At 40.4% G+C, this 20,556-nt stretch overlaps 1 protein-coding gene across 7 annotated transcripts in view; it reads right to left on the bottom strand.

The window, feature by feature from the left end:
* The window catches only part of LOC117236832 (protein dead ringer), a 136,483-nt gene that overhangs the window by 8,438 nt on the left and 107,489 nt on the right, over positions 1-20,556 (bottom strand). For all 7 annotated transcript variants that reach the window (XM_033500144.1, XM_033500145.1, XM_033500143.1 and 4 more), the window contains one exon: positions 8,776-8,959. In XM_033500144.1, the coding sequence (XP_033356035.1) occupies positions 8,776-8,959 (184 nt within the window). The remainder of the gene's footprint in view (positions 1-8,775; positions 8,960-20,556) is intronic.

Genomic DNA, 20,556 nt, shown 5'->3' with positions numbered 1-20,556 from the left:
CACCGAATAAGCGACGAGGAACTTCTCGCCTCTCGTTATTGCATATTTCAAATAGTATCCGACAAATATCGATCTGTAGAAACGTTTCGTTTACGTTGAAGCAACGTAATCGGAGGAAGATTTCTATTTGCGTTAGGTTTTGAAGCGGCGTTTCGTTCTAGCGACAACTTGTCCATGCACAACTGCGTTGTGGAACAATCGTCAAATTGTACACGCCAAAGGAATATCGTTTCTGTTGCGACGTGTTTCTTAAGATCGGTTTCCGGTCTTATATTGGAACTCGTGATCTGTTCCTTAACAGATTCTCCGGTGAAAATGCTCCTGTTTGGTTCTAATATGCGAACAGTCGTCGAAGAAGTGCATAGTTACAGACGACGTTCTCACTGGTGGATATTTTCATTGTGAAGCTTTGTTCGTGAGAAGCGTGCGAGCTGTCCCAAGTAAAAGTCTCAAATGTCCAGAAAGAATGTTCGTGAACTGCTCACATAATTTATTGCTTCAATAACGAAAACTAAAAGACAAAAGGCATATTCTGGAGGTACGAGAGCGAGATATTATTACGGTATTACTCCTTATACAAAGGTATATTATTCATTTTATGCCTCCTTTACCCATCCTCTAGTCGCATCATAAACCAGAAACCCGAAAAGGTAATCTTTCAATGGTAATTCAACCGATTATGAATTTCATTATGAGACGACTTTAGTTGGATTACTGAGAGACCCTCGCGGTAAACATAATACTAAACACAACCATATTTGTATAAACTTTCGTATTCATTTTACAAGCTAAAGATGACCTGACTCTTTCTATTCCATCTCACTCGCATTGTCTATTTCTCTATCTTATCCTTGACATTCGACGCTCGGGAACCTTTTCACAGTTCGAGAGTAGTGTTCATAAAAGTTTACTTAAATGCTCGAGAACACGTTTGTAAACAACGTTACTGAAAATATTCAGCCAACGTGGACCGACCTCTATAGCAGCAACTTTTCTTACCGATAACAGAAAATCGAACCATGGAGGAATTGTTTCGAGAAATATGCAATGTCAATAAAGAGTTCTCTCTTGCTTCAGCGAGGACGTAACTTTCGTCTTTGACTACGATATTGACGAGTGAAACATTCAAAGATCGCATATTCGAAACGCGTATACTCGTAAGAATCTCTATACAGTGGCTACAGCAAGTACGTTAGCACAGCATCGTATTCGTTACATTTACACAATTAGATCCAAGTACGTTAGGTTTCCTATCATCGACTCGTACATTTCGCGTAACTACGAAGATTTGATACTACAAAATTGACAAAATGCTTTTCGTCGGAACGTAAAAGTATGTGCCTATACTTTTTGTTGTCGCGTAGATATCTAACAAAACGACCGTTGGTCGGTACACACGTCCACCGTAACTATAGTCGTTAGCATCTCGAAGAACACTCGTTTAAACGAACGTATCGTCCCGTCCAGGAGGCTCGTATCGTTGTCGAGGTTCGTTGCACCGCGTCGCGCGTATCTCTCGTTCCGTTTCGGAGGATGAAATTTGTCGGGAAGGAAATGGGCTACCATCGAGTCGGACACAATGGAAGAGCGGCGTTGCGCGCGCTGCCTCCCTCGCGGTATAAATAATTACACGTTGAAGACGCGTGGCTCGATATAGTCGTAGCACAGCGATACACTCTCTTTGGCCCCGCGGTAAGCTGCCGCCGTCTCCCTTTACAATTTCGTTTCCTCCGTCTGTCTCTGTTTCTCTGCTGGAGATAACCGGTTGCCGGAATGATGGATGCGCCCGGCGTCCCGACGTTGTGTCGCGCGTTACGCATCGAGCGTCGCGGGGTTATTTTCACGAGTGACGCGGAGAAGCATCACGCCCGTATAATTCACATTAGCCTGTCGTGCATTAATGCGTCGCGCTCTGTTTCACAGACATCTTCCCGATCTGTCCGTTCGTTATTTGATACGAAGATTTACGAGGTTGAATAGCAAGTTCATTGTGCTTTCCTCAAAACACAATGTTAAGCGTCACCGCTTTTGTTTAAAATCCATCTAACGAACGAGTAACTTATCTGTCCTCTGTACGTCGCTTTTTATCGAAGTATCTGGAATATAAAACAACTAGTCTCTCTCTCTCTCTCTCTTTTTTATTACTTTTGGAACGAACCACGTCCACGTATCTGTACGTTCTTTAAATAACTGCTATAACATATTTTTTAGAATACGTAAGTACAGAGACCAATGAAAGGCGAACAAACCAATTATTCAACCCGGTAAACGATTCGTAGACGCGACGATCCGAGCCAATAACGAAAATACGCGTGCACCCTATTTTTAAGATCGCGTCAAAGAAGATATTACCATTACGCTCCTGTCGTTAGACAACTTTCTAGTTCCGAATACAGTAGCGATCTGTGATATTTTTCTAAAAGATTTTTACGGTCGTACGTATCGAACACTAGCGCGAGCAGATTTTACCGATCTTATTTAGAAACGACACGGTGTACAAGTGAAACGCCAATAAATCTTCGTTGCTACGGAAGACAGGCTCGGTATTATATAAATGGATGCATATCGTGCCGATGCCTCCAGCTCGTCGAAACCGCGCGAAGACGATTAAGCGGCCACGCGAATGGAAGCAGCTGTTCCGCGTTCGCGCCTCCTCGCCGAACTTCTGCGCGTGCTTTTCTTCTCCACTGCTGAGAAATCTCGGTACGCCACTCGGTGCGTTGTACGCCGTAGAACGCCTCCTTTGTCGCGACGAGTTCGCGAACGTTTAATTAATTTCATCCTGCCTCGGCGGCAAAAGCGTCGCGAATCGCGCTACCAGAATAGCCGCTCCCTGATAAATCGACCGTCAAATTTATATTAACTATCCCGCCAGGAACTTGGCGAGCTCGCAAACTCGCACAAGGATTTTGGGTTTCATCGAACTGACGTCGAATGGTTTCGCGATTTCAAACTCTACGACGAGGAACAAACTTGAGCCCGGCGACAGTTGCGATGAAATAGTTCAACGTTTGCGTAACTCGCAGCTGATGCCGTAATATCGCTTTGATCAGCAATGTATAGAACTTGCGACGACCGCGAAGAAATAATTGCAAGTTCGTGGAATTCGAAGGCAACGTTTAAAATATCCAGCGATTTTATCTTGTCGGCGATCACGATTGATAATATGTACAGAATTTGTGAAATTTGCAAATAACGTTGAAACGATGCTTTGATTACGTACATAAAGATGTAAATATTAGTTTGAATTTTTCACTAAATAATCTATGTATCGCGAGGATACGGAATAAAGAAAAGTTCAGCTAATAACAACGATGTAAATTGGATTCGATTTCATTGATATCTTCTACTGTTTATTCATTTTTCTTGACCATCATTTTTCTCAACTCGAAATTCGCGCAATTTCGAAACAATATTGAAATAATCATATCGAAATCATCGATTCAATCTTCGATCGACTATATGTCGGCGATAGTAAAAAGTCAGCTAGAAGTTTGCGCAAGATAATGTTTCTTTTCGTTATTCGTTCAAAGAACCTGGTCATTGCTACAGTACCAACGAAATGATAGAAAGTTTCGATTTCAAACAATTTGAAAATAAATGAAAAACAATACTCCGATTTGCGATGAAAATATTGAATTCGGAGAAACTTTGCTATAAAATCGGTAATCTCCTACATCGCTGTGGGTGAAATGCCTAATTCAAATCGTAACTAGTTAGCAGACAAATCGGAGGATCAGTCTGCTTTTACACAAGAACGGTATTGAAACGATCGGTCAAGAACAATAAATATCATCTTACGTTGCAACCAATCATCAGATGTTTACAACGTATATCTATACATAGTATAAAATAAAGTTCCCAGTAAGCGTCCGTATATTCCGACCATTGCATGGGTTTTCATGCGGTTTTCATCGTTTTAAAGAGCGTTTTTCTCGAGTGAAGTTTAGGCGTGTGTGAAACATTAACTCGTGACAAAGATAAAACAGAAATCGACAATGTGAGACGGTTAACGGATATTCGCAACGAAACAGCGATTTTCTTCCTTTGCCATTCTTTCTCGTCTTCAACCGCTGCTACGATATAGCGGAGCAACACGACCACAACATGCAGAAATATTCTTCTGCTTTCTGTTTCATGCGTGCGGCATGTTGCAAGTTGTTGGAAATCTCGCTGTATAACAATCGGTGATTCACGGATCGCAGAACGAGTCCAATACAAATTCGCAAAATCTTGTATAATACAGGGTGGTTGGTAACTGGTGGTACGAGCGGAAAGGGGGTGATTCTACGCGAAAAAAGAAGTCGAAAATATAGAATAAAAATTTTTCGTTCGAGGCTTTGTTTTCGAGAAAATCGACTATGAATTTTCGCTCGGTACGCGTGCACTTTATCAAGTCTCGTTATAACGGATCTCACTGTAGATCGTTGTCTCGATGGAAAAATTAAAAAAAAAATTAAGAAAAAAAAATTTTTATTCATATTTTCGACCTTTTTTCGCGTAGAATCACAACCTTTCCGCTCGTACCAGCAGTTACCAACCACCCTGTATATTGGGTTGGCAACTGATTGCGCATCGTGATCGTCAGGATCCGTACCGTGGAAAACCTTTGGAATTGTAATTTGCATAAAAAAAATAAAATATATCTATCGTGCAATAGACGCAGGACGTAAATGAATTCGTCGAATCGCAGCACCAAATGGAGATTTTATTTTGACATGCGTTTCGATTCTCGAGCTCGTAGGGGACGAGGCGAGGATAGTCCCGTCGACTTCCTCTGGCAGGTGACGAATGGGGTTAACCGGCACGAGCCGGCCGCCACGCTCGCCGGCTTCTTTCCATGGTTTTGAGTGTTCCCAGCACGGCCAGGAGCGTTAATATTGTGTGTTCCCCTGACCGAGCTTCTTTTGTGCCGCCGCCGCGGTTCGTATATTTTTGTTTCGCGGAGAACACGCTGTTCCTGATACAAGCCGCCATCTTAAGCACACAAACATTCTTTCTTGGTGCTCGCGTTTACCAATGGTAATGATGATAGTATTTCCCAAACAACGGCTGTCCAAAAGACGTGGAGCACCCTTTGATGTCCCCTCGACTATTCTTTTCTCGCTTCTTTATTTCGTATTTACATCTATTACATTCGAATCGATCCACAGTGTAATCACGCTGCTCTCTTTGAATCGTTTCTCACGTCGTTTTTCACTCGTGATTTTCGCCGATCGTTAGAACGTTTCTTGAATTTCAGGAATATGCGAGGAAATTGTTATTGGTATGCGTAATTCTTTCGTGTTCAGGGGTAAACGTCAAGGACCACCTTAAATATCAAAGATCGTTTTTCGATAGTTTTCTCTTGCGTATCAACGTGGATGACCAAGTGTAGCCCCGTTGCGTATCAAAATTCGATCCAAAGACACAGAACGAACCGATCGCTCGTTTCTCGGCTTTTCCTCGTTGTATCAAAAAGACACACGGGACAACGATCTGGTAAAGCGATTACGACAGACAGACGAAACAAGTAAATCGCTCTTTGGCGTGTGAACGTTCGAAGGATGACACGGTACAGTCCGATCAAATTAGCCCTCAAAAAAAGTGCCAAATTCAAAGTCGAATTTTCTTGCGCGAACTCGTACACATCGCGTTCAAGAACAAATTACAACTTTGCTTGCCACTTGAGATTTCCTTCATGGTTTTTGTAAACAATCAAGGAACTTGTACTTTAATGAGAAAGATTTATAGTCGAGTGCAACGTAATGTATGTATTTGTGTTGTTTGTACTACCTGCCTACACCTGCCGTGTCCATCGAACGTTAGAATATGTTCATATCGTTGGAATGTTAGAATATGTCTGTTTGCACTAGAATTGCCGGAGCTCTCGAGTTTCTGCAGGACACACGCCGATTGATCGTTAGCAGAGTTAGTCTTTTAGTAGACGATATCCTAAGTGTGTCACGATCATCTTCCATTGGTAAGAAGACACAGGTCAGAAATCTCGGCAGCTTGTACCATCGTATCGTAATTTCAAAGTATCCTCCGAAGGTATCTAACTTATAACACGCCTTTGTCTATCGAATGCAACATAAACTAAACATTCCAAACGCAATTTGCACGTCTGTCCTAATGAGCTATAAGGATCCAATTCAAAATTAGTCCTCTTTACGGCCATGCCATAAATTTTACCGACGAAAACCTGACGCGGTTCCTTGGGTATTCCGGACGGAACAATGTTTCAGTGTTTGAACGCAGCGAATTCTGTACGATCGTAAACTTTCATCTCGAATTATACGAATTATACGATTAATTCTCGCTCAACGAACTATTCTATGTGGGTCTAATAGCAATTATTAATTCCTTACGCCAATTTACACCTGTTCGATCTGCGTTCAGACATTACGATGTTAATTCTCGACTATCGTCAGATTGTTAACACAACCGACGACAATCGTGTTTTCTCTGTATTCTGATTGATTTCCTCATCCTTTGATTTCCTCTTGCTTCGTAGATAGCACGCCACTTCCTCATTGAATGTGAAATAAAAGCAAATGCATTGCGAATGGAGCCAGTTTAAGAATTATTAAAATTTCAGCCTTTCTCTCGGTAGAATTTGCGATCCATAGTTTCTTCGAGATTTTTGTCCCTCGTGCTTATTAGTCTATTGAAAGGAAAGAAATGTTGACATTGAAAATTGCAGGGGTTTAGAATCGGTGGTTTCTACATTTGCTTCTTATACATCCCGTACAGCTCGACTTTAATAAAATACGTTTATAATAAGCAGAATACAACATTTATAGCTAACACATGTGTTGAAAATCCAAAGATCATTAACCACTTGCGCTGGCAACGAATTTACAGATGCGCGTGCCAGCACGTTACGCTATAACTCGCCGTGAGGTGTCGTTTGAAGCGAGAAGAATCTTACACGAAGAACTTTACACAGATATCGATACCAATTTTGATTATTAAGAATATTCTAGACTATGATATATCTGAAAACAGTCGGAAATTTCTAGTGGCAGGATGTGAACGCCATAAGGCAATAGTTTCACTGTTTCTTCCGTTTCGCACATACTCTGTACCTTCTTTGTGTATTTTTTTAGCTTTCACGTGTAGAATATTCCTTGGAAAATGAATATTCCGTGCTATCGATAATCGGAAAGACATCCATTTTGTAAAAATGCCGGAATCCCGGAAATCCTGCGTGTCCCAAGGAGAGGGATTAACCGTTACCATTAATAAAACCACTAAAAAAGAAAAAAGAACAATAATGTTTCGTGAAAATAAAGGATTCGACAGCAAACACTAAGCCTTATGGCAGGCAGATGGAATCAGTGATAATAAATATTAAATATTTGGACACGGCAGTAACGGTTCCTTGAGTATTATTACTGATCAGAGTGAGTATGTTGAAGAAATCGTAGACAAGAGGAACGACAGAGAAATAAGTAAAAAAAAAAGAAGGTATATGGCATCCTTAGAAAATTAGAAACGGCTATTGTCGAAAAGTTGTTATAGAAATATAAAAGGATTGTGAAGTACCGTGGATGAAGAAATGGACGAGTGTATAATGGCTGGGTCGCGGTACGGAACATGCGTTGAAATTACTAAAATAAAATAAATGTATTATTTGATTTGTATAAGACGTGTTTGTATAATACAAGAACGTCTCGACGTGCGTGGCTCGTCTTTTCAGCGCAAGTGGTTAAAATTCAGTAACACAGATCAAAGCAAGCGCATAATTATTAATCGACAATTAATTGATTATTTAATCATAAAGTAACAATTCCCCTTTGCTTAACGTTAGTTATAGAAACATATAGAGGAAATGCCAATGGTTAGGATCAACGGTAAATTAACGACGAAAGGAAGTTAAGGCAAATAAAAATCTTTCTCCTAATAAATTATGCTCGTGAATTTTTAAACGTCGTAATGAGCTATCCGAAGCTTAAAAAGATGTCTCATTTCGAGCGTTAGTTGTTTGGCAACGAGCGCCGATTGATATGCAACTCGCGGTACCAACTCGCGTCGGTCTCGCTATCGGCCCATACCATGCGAACTTACCACGATTTTACTAACTTTTAACTGGCTCGCGTTTGGTTCAATATGATCGGACCTTCTTTGCTATTAGATCAACTATTTTTCTATATATTCTATTTTTATATCTCTCAATATTGATTTTTCCTAAGCGACAAACATCTCGCTTGCTAATTAGTACAGAACGAAACTTCACATCGTTGTAATACGCAATGGATCAACGTTTGTTCTTCCACAATGATATGACAATATGACGCGATACCTTAAAGAAACTGCGTCGACGATAGGGACATCGGTAGGCTCTTTGCTTGTTCTTTCATCCTTTTCTCTTATCAAAGGGCTCAAGCGCATTCTTAAATATTAAAAAAAGAAATTTCTAAATAATTTATCAACAAATTCGAAGTCAATGGTCGGATCTTAAGCGAATTATTTTGCTATATACAAAGCGACGAACATATACGACGAGTAAAGATCAGGATGATACTTACCTTTGTAGTTTTTATAGAAAAATAAAGAAAAAAGGAGGATCGATTAGATCAAAAGAATGGCAATAGAAAAGACGCAGGCTGAGTGTCGAATAGCTGCTTCGGGATATGAAACGACACGAAACGCCTGGTCCTTAGTCATCGCGGCAGATTTCATGCTCAGATGAGCTTTTGTCGAACGCGGGGACTTATTGTATGCGAATTACCAGCGAATAGGCACCAGGCGGAATAGGGTCCCGGATGAGAAACTTCACGATCTACTTACTGTGTGCGTAGAGTAAACGCAGCGGAAGTGATACTTGACGGCAGGTGGAGGCCTTTGATGATTTCCTGCCAGAGCTTCTTGTTGATTACGTCTACGAGACCGCCCCGAGCAATCACTAAATTATACAGCTCGTATAGATCAAGCACCGATTTTGCCATTATTGGCAGTCGGTTGATCGGTGTTCCTGAAATCAAAACGAATTGTTAAGAAACCTAAAACAAGAAGAAACGAAGAAGAATAAATGAACGAGGATAGAAGATGATAGAGTTTTACTGGATGTACAGTCGGTTGCAAAAAGATTCGGACGCTGTACAATTTTTATTTCTAAGCTGTATATTTTCGGTAAAGGTATTAGGTCGTCCGAAAAGTTTCTTTCGTTTTGTAGGGAAATAATGGATGCACAATATCTTCCGTTTTATATTATTTTATCGAATTACGTATGATCCATTCTGTTCTAAATAAAATAAAGATCACAACGTTCGACAGATTAAGTTTCATGTTTGTATGAAGATGCATCGTTGTAAAAGACGGGTCTGTATAACAAAGACACTTTTCGGACAACCTAATATGTACAAGGCCCAACACAAATGTATCACATTATGTCACGTTACTTTTTCTAGATAACAGGTTGAAAAAGAACTGTTGTGTTATCGTTTATTCTTGTCTAAGTATCGAAGAAAATACGGAAAAACAGGGAGTTTTTATGTCAGAGAAAGTTTCGAACGCAAGATTCAATGATTTGTTAATTTAGTTTTTCATTAAGTAGTGTCAGTGTTTTTATACAATCTTTATAAACAAATACTTTGCCGAAATGTGATCACATTTCGCGCATTGGTTTTGTTAGCAGTTTGTTTACGGATTGCAAAAGCCGATGTACAGGTTTAAAAATACGATAATTATGAGTATTCCGCTACGAAAAGACAGAATGCATTGGTGAAATAGAGGGTATGCTGAAGAAACTTTTAGAAGTAGAATGTAGAAAAAGAAATCGGTGTTCATTATCGTAAGAAACTTATTTCCACTATGTCAAAATGTTTAGATATTATCTTTAAACATGCGGGAAATCCGATTGAATATTAAATTTTCCCGAATAATTATCATTAGTCTAATTTTATCTGCATAATTAGTATTAGTGTCCGAAACTTTTTGTGACGTAAAAATTCACTCTTCTTCAATGTTTTTTTCAACATTTAGACAACAATGCATATCTTTTAAAAGCTTTTTTCCACTGTTATTTGCATAGTGTAGTGTAATATAGCACAAAATATTTTTGTCTGTCCTTGTACATCCACTGAAAACGTACGACTTTAGTAATTAAAATTGTACAGTCTCTCGATCTTTTTATGACCAATTGTAAGTAGTTTCTTTGACATTCCTAATATGAATTATACATATGAATTTTATAAATGTTTACATTCTGCAAAAGTAATTGTATTTTACATTTAAAAGGATTTCTTTCTTCTCCAAGATATTCTAACGTGGTCGATTTATAGTAAAGTTACAGGTATTATCGAAAATAATACGATAACAAAGTCTCGATATCTTAACTCGAATAATCACGTATCACAATTTTTTCATATTTCATATTTTCAAATTTTAAAGCAACCAGAGTTTATCAATTTTTAAATTAAAGCCCGACTGGAAAGACTGAATTTCTTCCCCCGATTACCCTCTCGACTTTGTCAAAAAATGTAAATCTAACGACGAAAACTACTATCCTTTGATCGTATCAAACGACACCTTGGAATATACGAAGAGAACATTTTGCTAGCGAATATGATTTTTAATTATCGAGTTGACAGAAAAAGACGTTAAAATGTTACACAAGTGCAAAATGCAAATAACGTATTTACACGCATATACCTGATACAGGAAAGTAATATACATAGTTTAATAGACACTACACTCGTCGGTGTCCCAGAGCAAGAAAAAGTAACTCTGCGTCGCAATTTCAAAGTTGCGTTGCGTATGTAACTTCGTCATGTAATTATTAGTTTGTCCGAAAAGTGTCTTTCTTTCACAGATACGTCTTTAACAACGACGCATCTTTATACAAACATGAAACCTAATCTGTCGAACGTTGTGATTTTTATTTTGATAGAACGAAATGGATAATAAGTAATTCGATAAAATAATATAAAACGGAAGATATTGTGCATCCATTATTTGCTTATTAAACGAAAGCAACTTTTCGGACGACCTAATACAACGAGTTAATTATCTAACGACGACCACAGATAGACGACGATAAAAATGTATCATTCGGTTCGAGGCAAACTCGATGTCTCGAGACTTTGGGGGTCTTTTTATTCATCACGCGATCGGTTCTGACGCATTTTCGACGATGATGGCTCGGTGCGCTATTCGATGGCGGGGCGCACCGTTGAAACTTTACGAGGTTTGTCCAAGGCTTCCAGCGAGGGGCGTTAACAAGAGCAATAACGAATTCGTAACGATCACGCGAGCTCCGCGGCTTTTACGATCTCCTTACCTGTATCGTACGTTCGCGTACGAAATAAATAGAATAAAGAAAAATGGTAGCGTTCGAACATGGGCGAGGGGGTTTGAGAGAGAAGAGGGGGAATGGGGGATGTTCGGGAGAAAACGAATCGATGGTGCAGATAATCTGGCAAATATTTCTTCACGCGAGTGCACCGCGTGCAGAATCGTAATTATATCGGAATTATCGCGAACTCGCTCGCGCAAACAACAAACGAGCCTTTTACGAGCTTTTACGGAGCTTTAAATGGCATTTAAGATAACATGCAGGAATCGTGTCGAACGCCACAAAACTAACGGCGACCCACACCGTATTTATAATCCGATATAAGCTCTATGTCCATCAAAATCTTGTAGCTTTACGGTTGTAAGAAGGAAACGTTAATGGTGGAATTTTACCGGAGTTTAATAATATTATACGTATCGGTCAAAAACATGTTGGATAAAAAATAACGCAATCCAATAGTCACGTCCGTACCGAAAATTCCACTACGTATTCCGACTATGGAAAAAAAGAGGGATGGTGAAAAATTGTAAAAAGAATGTGACTGCATCGTTGAATAGTTCCGAATATTCTGCTTGCTAGTTTTAATAAAGAATCGTAGCATAGTACAACGTATATCTTATTTAAAAAGAGTCAGCAATAGATACTTACTGGAAACTGTAAAAAGAGACAGAAATATAGTAAACGGAAAGAAGAAAAGCAGTGACCGCATTGCGGAACGTTATCGTTTAAAATTTCGACAGATAGAACCGTAGAAGTTTGCATGAATTTGCTACGAATTAGTTCTCTGATAGATACCAGAACAAGAGAAAGAAAGTCTACGTATATACGCTATGACACAATTGCGATACAACTGTCGTTTAATGGCAAGCATAGACGTCACGATTAGAATACGTTCAAATTTCCTAAAGTTACAACGTATAATCGATACCGCGACGATAGAATTTCGTCGACACGATTGTCGTAACGCAGAAATTCTGTCGTCGAGCGTTACGAGCTTGTTCGGGATTCGTGTTAACGGGGTGTTAACGTGAGTTAGCGACCCGTTCGCGACTATCTCGCGGCTCAACAACGTGTACGTAAACGTCATCTTTACGAGCTGGACTAGTGCCGTAATCTGATCGTTGCTCTCGTAAATACGCGTGCATGGAGGAAAAATAATTGAAAACCTCGCATGATCCCCTTCACGCGTATCCTCCATTCGAATTCTCAAAGTACCATTATGGTAGCGTTAAAAGGCCACATTCGACGATCATCTTGTTCCTTTCCTTGGCTGCGTAACGTCGATTTAAACGGCGAATAATCACGGTAAAGGGAAGAGGAGAGCAAAAAGAAGAAAAAAGAAAAAAAAAGAAGCAAAGAGGGAGAGAAGGAAGCGAGCCAAGATAGGTGCTCTCTCGCATCGCGATACCTTGGCCGACGTTTGCACTAAACACATAATTCCGGCTCGATTTAAAGTCACGCGAAAATTCACCGGCAGCCGTGTACACCGCGTGGTAGTCTTACCGGCTCGAAGCCGGTAAATTTTACGAGTTTGTCCAGAGGTTCGAGTTAACGGGGCGTTAACAAGGGCAATACTCGTGACTATCGCGCGTGCGAGCTCTCCTTTGCGGCTCTTTACGAGCTCGCGAACGATTCTTCGTACGAAACACCTTGCTACAATAGCAGCAGCAGCAGCAGCAGCAACAACAACGACGACGACGACGACGACGACGAACGCGATGCCACGAACAGGAACAGCAAAAGGAATAATAACGAGAACAAGCAGCAGCGTTGGTATCTGTAATAATAATAGCGAGCCTGAGGTAACTAGATCCGGGTTGCTCGCGGAACCAAATGCAGCGGAATCCAACGACAACAATTCGCCGGGTTGTCGATTGTTTCGCGTGTTATTCCGAATTTCGTACTTTTAGAAATATTCAAATTTCTATGTACGTAACGTGAATTTTCAAAAATAACGTGTTTCTGTCGTCGGCAATTTGTATTGACAGTGGTTAAAATTCAATGGAATTTAGTAGCTACTTGAATTAACAGAGTGCTCGAGATGATTAATTTGTAATTTTTCATTGAAATATTATGCATTCGCTACGGTGCATGTTCGAGCATCTAAACGAATTTTCGTGAGACGATAGGTACATTTGTACCCTTCGTGAGGTATCTGTGAGCTTGCATACTCTAAAATTAACCATTTATTCGTATTTAAAGAGAAGGAGAATGGTACCGTACCAAGTTACGGAACGATGTCGTCTTGGTAGAATGTGTGTAACAGAGAATTACATGACTTTGCTTTGAATATTTGATCATCGTATTCTCCGGATATTGTCTCACCAGATTACCACCTGCTTCGCGTAGATACTACAACATTTTTTTGTCACAAAACGATTTATGATATTTTAACAGTTCTGCGAAGAAACGTTGGCGAAGAGATACCAAGAGGTCGTTGAACGATGAAGCAATCACAATTTTTCACGACATTCAAGGATATATTTCAACTATTGATCCAACTAAAACACTAATCAGATAAATGATACAAATTTATCGAACGATCTAATACGTATAGCTCAGGATACGAACCATGTAGAAGTTCTCACTGATCAATTCCACAAATCGGAAAATACAGAAAAGCGATGACGTGACAAACACTGTTTTCTAAATTTGCTTTAGAATTTGCCATTATTTACGCGATCGTCCCGATGGAATCAATATAGACGTAATTACTTGCCTAAGAATGGAATATTAATCAGGTACGTACCTACGTATTTAACGAAATTAACGAACGAATAAAAAGTTAATTGAAAGTTATTGGTTTCTGTAAACGACTCGATACAACGAAAATTATTTTATCGTACAACCTTCGTTTCCATTTCTTTGATACAAGATTTACGCCATAGCCGTTGATAGTTTCTAGTATCGAGTATAGCGGTTCGCGCGAGTAATTCGCTTGGAAATTTCGCTCTGTCACGAATATCGAGAGACCATCGCTAGCGGAGTGATCGTATCGCAGGATCGTTTATCCGCCATCGAGAAGGACGAAGGGGGCTGCCGCCATTCCTGCTCTCCAGAGTGGAGGCAATAAAACGTTGCAGGCTGAGGTAGGGGAACCAGCAATTTCGGGCTATCGAGCGTGGTCCCTCCAGCTTTATTATTGGCCCTGCAATTATTGTTGATATACGCGCAACCCGGCAACCCAGGCATAATGTTCCTATATAGGGCGCGGCGATAAAAGCTGCGCTCGCAAAATGGCGGCCGATTCTTCTCTGCCTCCCATCCTTGCGTTGCCACGACGAGCCTTCGCGGACTTTAAATCCCCTTTGCTGTCCAATCCATCCACGTGTTTCGTGCTTTTTCTTTGCTGCCTGTGGGAGCACAAATCATCGCTGTGCGCGTTCCTCTCGAAAGAAAATGGCTGGTTCGCGATTTCGAATATAAAAAGTGCGAGCTTGTGGACCGGTCTGTGGAGAACCGAAGGGCAACGTTGTAAACGACAGACTTTCCGAAGCTGAGATAAGATCTGATAGACGATGAAAAGACGAGTTACGAGTAAGCGAACGAAAATACGAACGATACTAGGCTTTTTGGAAAATCGATCCTTAGGCGAAAGACCGCGGAAAAGGATCGCGTCGTTCGTCATCGGGTAAAAGTCTACCAAGAAAAGAGAGAAACAATGTCGTAAACGACGAAACCTTAGGAAATTGTTAAGAAACTTGAAAAAGTAAAATTCTCGTCTGATACAAGATTTATCTTGTCACTGTATAAATTTTGTATTTTAAGAAGCCGAAAATACGATTTAACGTGGATATCGCGAGAAATTGATACTTTGAAGAATACGGTGCTATAGAGTGGAAGGTGTGCGAGTCAACGGGAACGAATCTCGTTGTTCGACACCGGGCAAAGAAGAAAGACAGAGATACAACGATAAAGAGAAAGAAATGACAAGGGGAAGAGGAAACGGGGGACAGGAGAAAGAGGGAGCGGAAGGGAAGAGGGAAGAGGCATTTCAGGATGCGATTACGATTTTTCTTGGTAGGGCGTCCAATCAGCAGTTATTTTTATAATGGCCGCCGCCGCCACCGCCGCCGCGCCGCTGCGGCCGCGTCCCGCCGGCGTATTCCAGCCGTAGCGAGCCGCAATGGTGGCCATTGCATGCTCGCTTCGACCAGACAAAGTAGCCATTCGACGTGGCGTACAGGCGTTATGTACCTATCGTTGTACATAATTTTCGCGCGCTTCGTTGGGAACCGAGGGTTGAACGTACTTGCCGCTGCGCACGAGACGACCCATCAGACTGCCTCATCGATGCGAACCTTGCTCGTATTTATAGCTACCATTGTTAGATAATTTCTACGAAAGTCGCGCGTTCACCTCTTCCAAGGACGTAGGTATATAGCTATAAAAGCGGTCAAAAATTTGGAATCACTGTCTCAGTGGTCTGACATATAAATAATAAAGTGATATAAAATGTAAATAAATCTGTTGCCACTTGTCCCATTAATTCGATATTAATGTTCTAAATATCAATGGTAATTTTATTTCCTCTAACAGATTCTTCTTCGTTAGACATTTTTTTAAACAAACAGCACCCTAAACTGACGTTTTCTTCGGATTCTTCAATTTTACGGAATGCATAGAGGTTGTTAATTTTTCACCATCCTAGGTAGTCTGATTTTACTGGAACACGTTGATATATCATAGGAGTTGCCAAGCGTGAGCCTTCGAAGATAGAAACATTTTTCACGTCATGTGGATTAAACGGAGGTGACGTACCAGAAAGGAAAGTTAGTCAATGATGGCGAGAATACCGCGGAAAGTATATTGTCTCACCTGCATTACGGTCAAAGCGATTTTGATTTGCATCAGGTAAATCTTCGATTTACCAGCATACTTGTATCCCCTGATGCGAGACACGATTGCTTAATTCATAAATAAAGAATTAAAAATCCGACTAAAATTTCTTTTAGAATAAGGCGGCATCGTTTTAAGTGGAAATCAGACCGTCTCGATATCCTATCCCAACTTTACCGCGATGCAATCGGAGCTCACGAAGCGTAACCCGTGACGGTAGAGCGTAATGACGAGCCACGGCTTTTCGCTGCTACCATGAAAAGCTAATTTTCTTTTATCTGTCCGCGGTAGTTCTCTTCCTACTCCATATTCAATAGATACGTATAAGTACATACGATACTGACCGGATACATTAGGTCGTTTACTTTTCACATCATCTTTTTTTTTTCCTAATAGCATCGACCGATGACACAACACCTATCATCAGACTAATACATGTATAGCGAGCGACATATATATTTATCTATGTATTAATGCATTTATTCAAGCATTTGTTATTCCTACTTTTACACTTTTCGTATTCGAATATGGAATTTTCCTGCGAAAACGTAACAAGAGCAACAATAATATTCAAAGTTTCAATAATCCATATCGTTTCTTACAATGTAGAAACTCGATATGTGTAAAGGAGAAGAGACACGGACAAGTGGACAAGAGCCACGTCGTTACGATGAAACACATAGGTACAGTAGCTTGAAAAATATTCCATAATATCGTCTCTTATATCGCGCTTTAAATTTCTAAGGCAAAATCGGACGATTACTGTCGAAACTCGTAATAAGCGATTGAAAGTATTAAAAAAAAGAATATTTTTAGCGGGATTAATTTAGCAAATGCCAAGTACAGCGAGGTTGAACATTGCAGCCGTCTTTTTATTACTACAAATCCATCGAACGTAGAATGTAATAATAACACGAACATGTGGTAGACTACGTTTCGTCCATAATGCGCCGTCTTTCCTCGTTCGTAGCAATCAGCGATCGAGCAGGACGATCGTAACAGAAACAAACCGGCCCTTCGATACCATGTCGGCAGAGGGGATAATTGGTATACGAAACAAAATGTTGCATTTTATGAGTTATTGCGAAGTATATTGGGCGGGTAAGATTGGCGGGCCGAAGGAGTGCCCGATCTAATAACGATCGACTATGTCGGAGGCCTTTATTAACCGACGCAGGAACTGCGACCCGCTGTGGGCCGACTAACGCGCCTGCTTTAAAAGCCTTTCGGACGCGCGCGAAACGACTTTTCGCAGAATCTCGCGTGACGACCCTGGAATCTATCGAATAAGCTGCCAAAGGAATATACCCCTGCGAAATATACTCTTGCGTCCTTTTCCCTTTCTACTCGCTGCCACTACACACCATTTACAATTTCCATTTCGAAGTCGACAATTCCAGCAACATTGTCGACGAGGTAGTCATTCGCCTTGAGAACCAACTTAAATTATTGTTTACAAGCGTTGAACGCTTTAGCGGATCCGTGATAACGGTATGTAAATTGCACGGGAATTAATGTCAAAATCATTTTTTGCGCTCCTACGCAAAGGTAGGTCGGATATTTTTTTCAGTTTCGACGTACGTACAGTGGCTACGAAATATATTCATACGCTATGAAAGTGTCTTTCTTTTACAGACACGTCTTTTACAACGACGCATCTTTATACAAACATGAAATCTGTCGAACGTCGTGATCTTTATTTTGATAGAACAAAATCGATCATACGTAATTCGATAAAATAATAATAAAACGAAAAATGTTGTGCATCCATTATTTCCTTATAATACGAAAGAAACTTTTCGGGCGACCTAATATTATGATATTCATATAAATACTAATCAATTAGGTTCAAGTATGATAAGTTTCAATAATATAAGTTTAGTAAGTAAGTTTAATAGTGTTTTCACGTAGGTAGTTACTTCCTGATAAAAAAATGATTCATTGGAAGATAAGGGTATGTAACACGTAACATGTATTCTCCCTCTTTTGCGTGACAAATAAATTTAATGGGAACGTGACGAGGTAGATATGTTATTGTTTACGAAAATACGACGTAACGTCTGTTACATTGGAAGAATCTATCGCGTTAACGAATTCAATAAGAGCTAATAAGCTATGCAACGTGGATTGCACGTTACTTTAGTCTCATGGGGTTTATTTTTTTAATTAACCGGACGAAAGACGCGATTCACGTCTGAATGTATTTCGGCTGCTTCGAAAACTGACCGAGCAACTTTCCGAACGAAGCTGCTACGCTACTTTCGATGCGCATTTTACGAGCCAACTTGCGATACGCGCTGCCGTCTGACGAATATCGAAACGTTATCCTCGTGTTCAAATCTGTCGATAGATACGTTGAAGAACATTTACAAAAAATCGTAAGCCCAAAAACTTGTCCATCGTTCGATCACAGTATTGCAAAGATCAACGCGGTAGGTCCACGCGTCGATCTCAATCGTTCGAATTTTGGTAATATCGACGATCTTCGTTCGCCTAACTTAATCGCGCTCGAACAACAGGCACGCGGTACAAGAATACGACGGAGAAAAAGGGAAAAAAGAAGGACAAGGGTGGGAGCAGAGACGAAAGATTCTCTCTGTTCATACGGGTTAACTTTGTTAGCGTCGGTATTATCAGACGAACGAAAGACTGGGATTGGTATTGCGAAGAATAGCCGGGAGGGGGTGGAGTTTCATATGAAATACACGCGACATTTACTGCCTCCACCGGCTGGGGCCCCTGCAAAGACGCAAACGCATTATAAATAGAACTTTCTCTCTTTCTTGCTCGTCTACCCCCTTCCCCTCGTTGTACGCCCTCCTTTACACCGATCCTTTCTTTCCCTTTCCAACGAGCGTCGAAGTTGCAGCCCTTCGCTCGTGGCCACGAAGAGATCGAGAAGGGTCCGAAGGAAAAAGGGGAGAGGCCACAGCCGCCACGAACAGTGCTACAATCTGCTTTATAATCTTGTTAGGATTTCGCGGAAATATTGGCGTAATTTACGATCCGTCTTAGCGAAGTTAACTGTCAAGGGAGTCGCGATGGAACGTCGAGGCCAAGCAAGGGGTTGCGCCGTGTCTCGCCTCTGCCACGCCAAACGCGAGTCCGTGCAGACACGCGTTCCCTCACCCTCCTCCTTAACTACGTTACACTATCCTTGCTCTTTCTTTCTTTTCGTCTAACGTTAACTCGTTGATCGAGGTTACTCGGTCTTGATAATTTTTGAACATTAGATCGAATCTTGGCAATTAATTTCTGATCTATAATTGTCTCTATATGCTTCTTGAAATCTTATTTTCCATCTTGATAGGATAAGAGAAACTTGACGAACGAACGAAGGTATAAATTATAGACTTTTATCGTTTTTCACAACTTTGTATCGAACAGGATAATCGATCGATTCTTAATTCGTAAAATTCCTTCGTACATTCCTCTTCGTTTGATCAAGCCTAACTTATAATCACCGTGTCACGATATTCTATCTATAATATTAAGATACATGAAAATGACGATACAAACAAGGTTTTACGCCATTCTTAAAACCATCGAAACAATTACAAATTGCGCAGCGTGTGCGTCGATCGGTAACGAGAATTTCAACCAGAGATTAAAAATTTACGACTGAATAGAATTCGAATGCTTAAAGAATAAAGAGACGAAATTCGTTCTGTTTGTTTCTATTTCATAAAAACTGGTAGAAAGGGGTCTACTCTATTATGTATTGATCTCGATATAACAACAGCTCGAGTAGGATTATCGACTTGTGGGGCGATCCTGCCGGTGGTAAGAGCCTCTCTATCGAGGCATCGAAATCTCCCCGACTAAAATAGAAGATTCCCGCAAACCTCCCCGTAGCCACTTGTTGCATGGCGATCAAATAATTGTATCTCCGTCGGTGGCATGGCAACCCCCTGTGTTGGCCTAGGGTGTGGCTTATAATTCGTGGGTGGCATCGTCGTTCTCGTTTCGGTTCCCTACTCTAATCCAGGGAAACAAAACGATCCTAATATCGCGCGCCATGAACAACAAGCAGGGGATTTTCCTCTTAGTCTGTCCTTTTGTCACATTCCTCGCTATTTCTTTCGTTTAAATTTTAATTATGATAAATCTACACGCACGAGGATTAAGCTTCACAATGTTATACATAAAAGTTGTTGGTTGTTTTTCTATAGAATGGATTTCAATCACGAATTTACGAATGAATGGAACTGCGGTGATTTTATTATTTATAAGTGTCGTGGTTACATACAGCGGTCTATTGGGACGCGATTAATCTCATAATCGATGCAGCAAAGGATAAAATTATTGTTTCATTTCGAAGCGTTATTCGAGAAGCGTCATAGTTTCGAATTCTTTAGAATTCGAACAATCGAATCAATGAATTTTTTTTAATTACTCCGATGTCTAGAACCGCTTGTTTTCAACATCCTGTACAA

Source organism: Bombus vosnesenskii, unplaced genomic scaffold (assembly GCF_011952255.1).
Source record: "Bombus vosnesenskii isolate JDL3184/JDL3185 unplaced genomic scaffold, Bvos_JDL3184-5_v1.1 scf7180000013352, whole genome shotgun sequence".
NCBI classification, from domain to species: domain Eukaryota; kingdom Metazoa; phylum Arthropoda; class Insecta; order Hymenoptera; family Apidae; genus Bombus; species Bombus vosnesenskii.
Note: the sequence above shows the minus strand (reverse complement) of the source record. Positions and strands in the feature narration are given on the sequence as shown.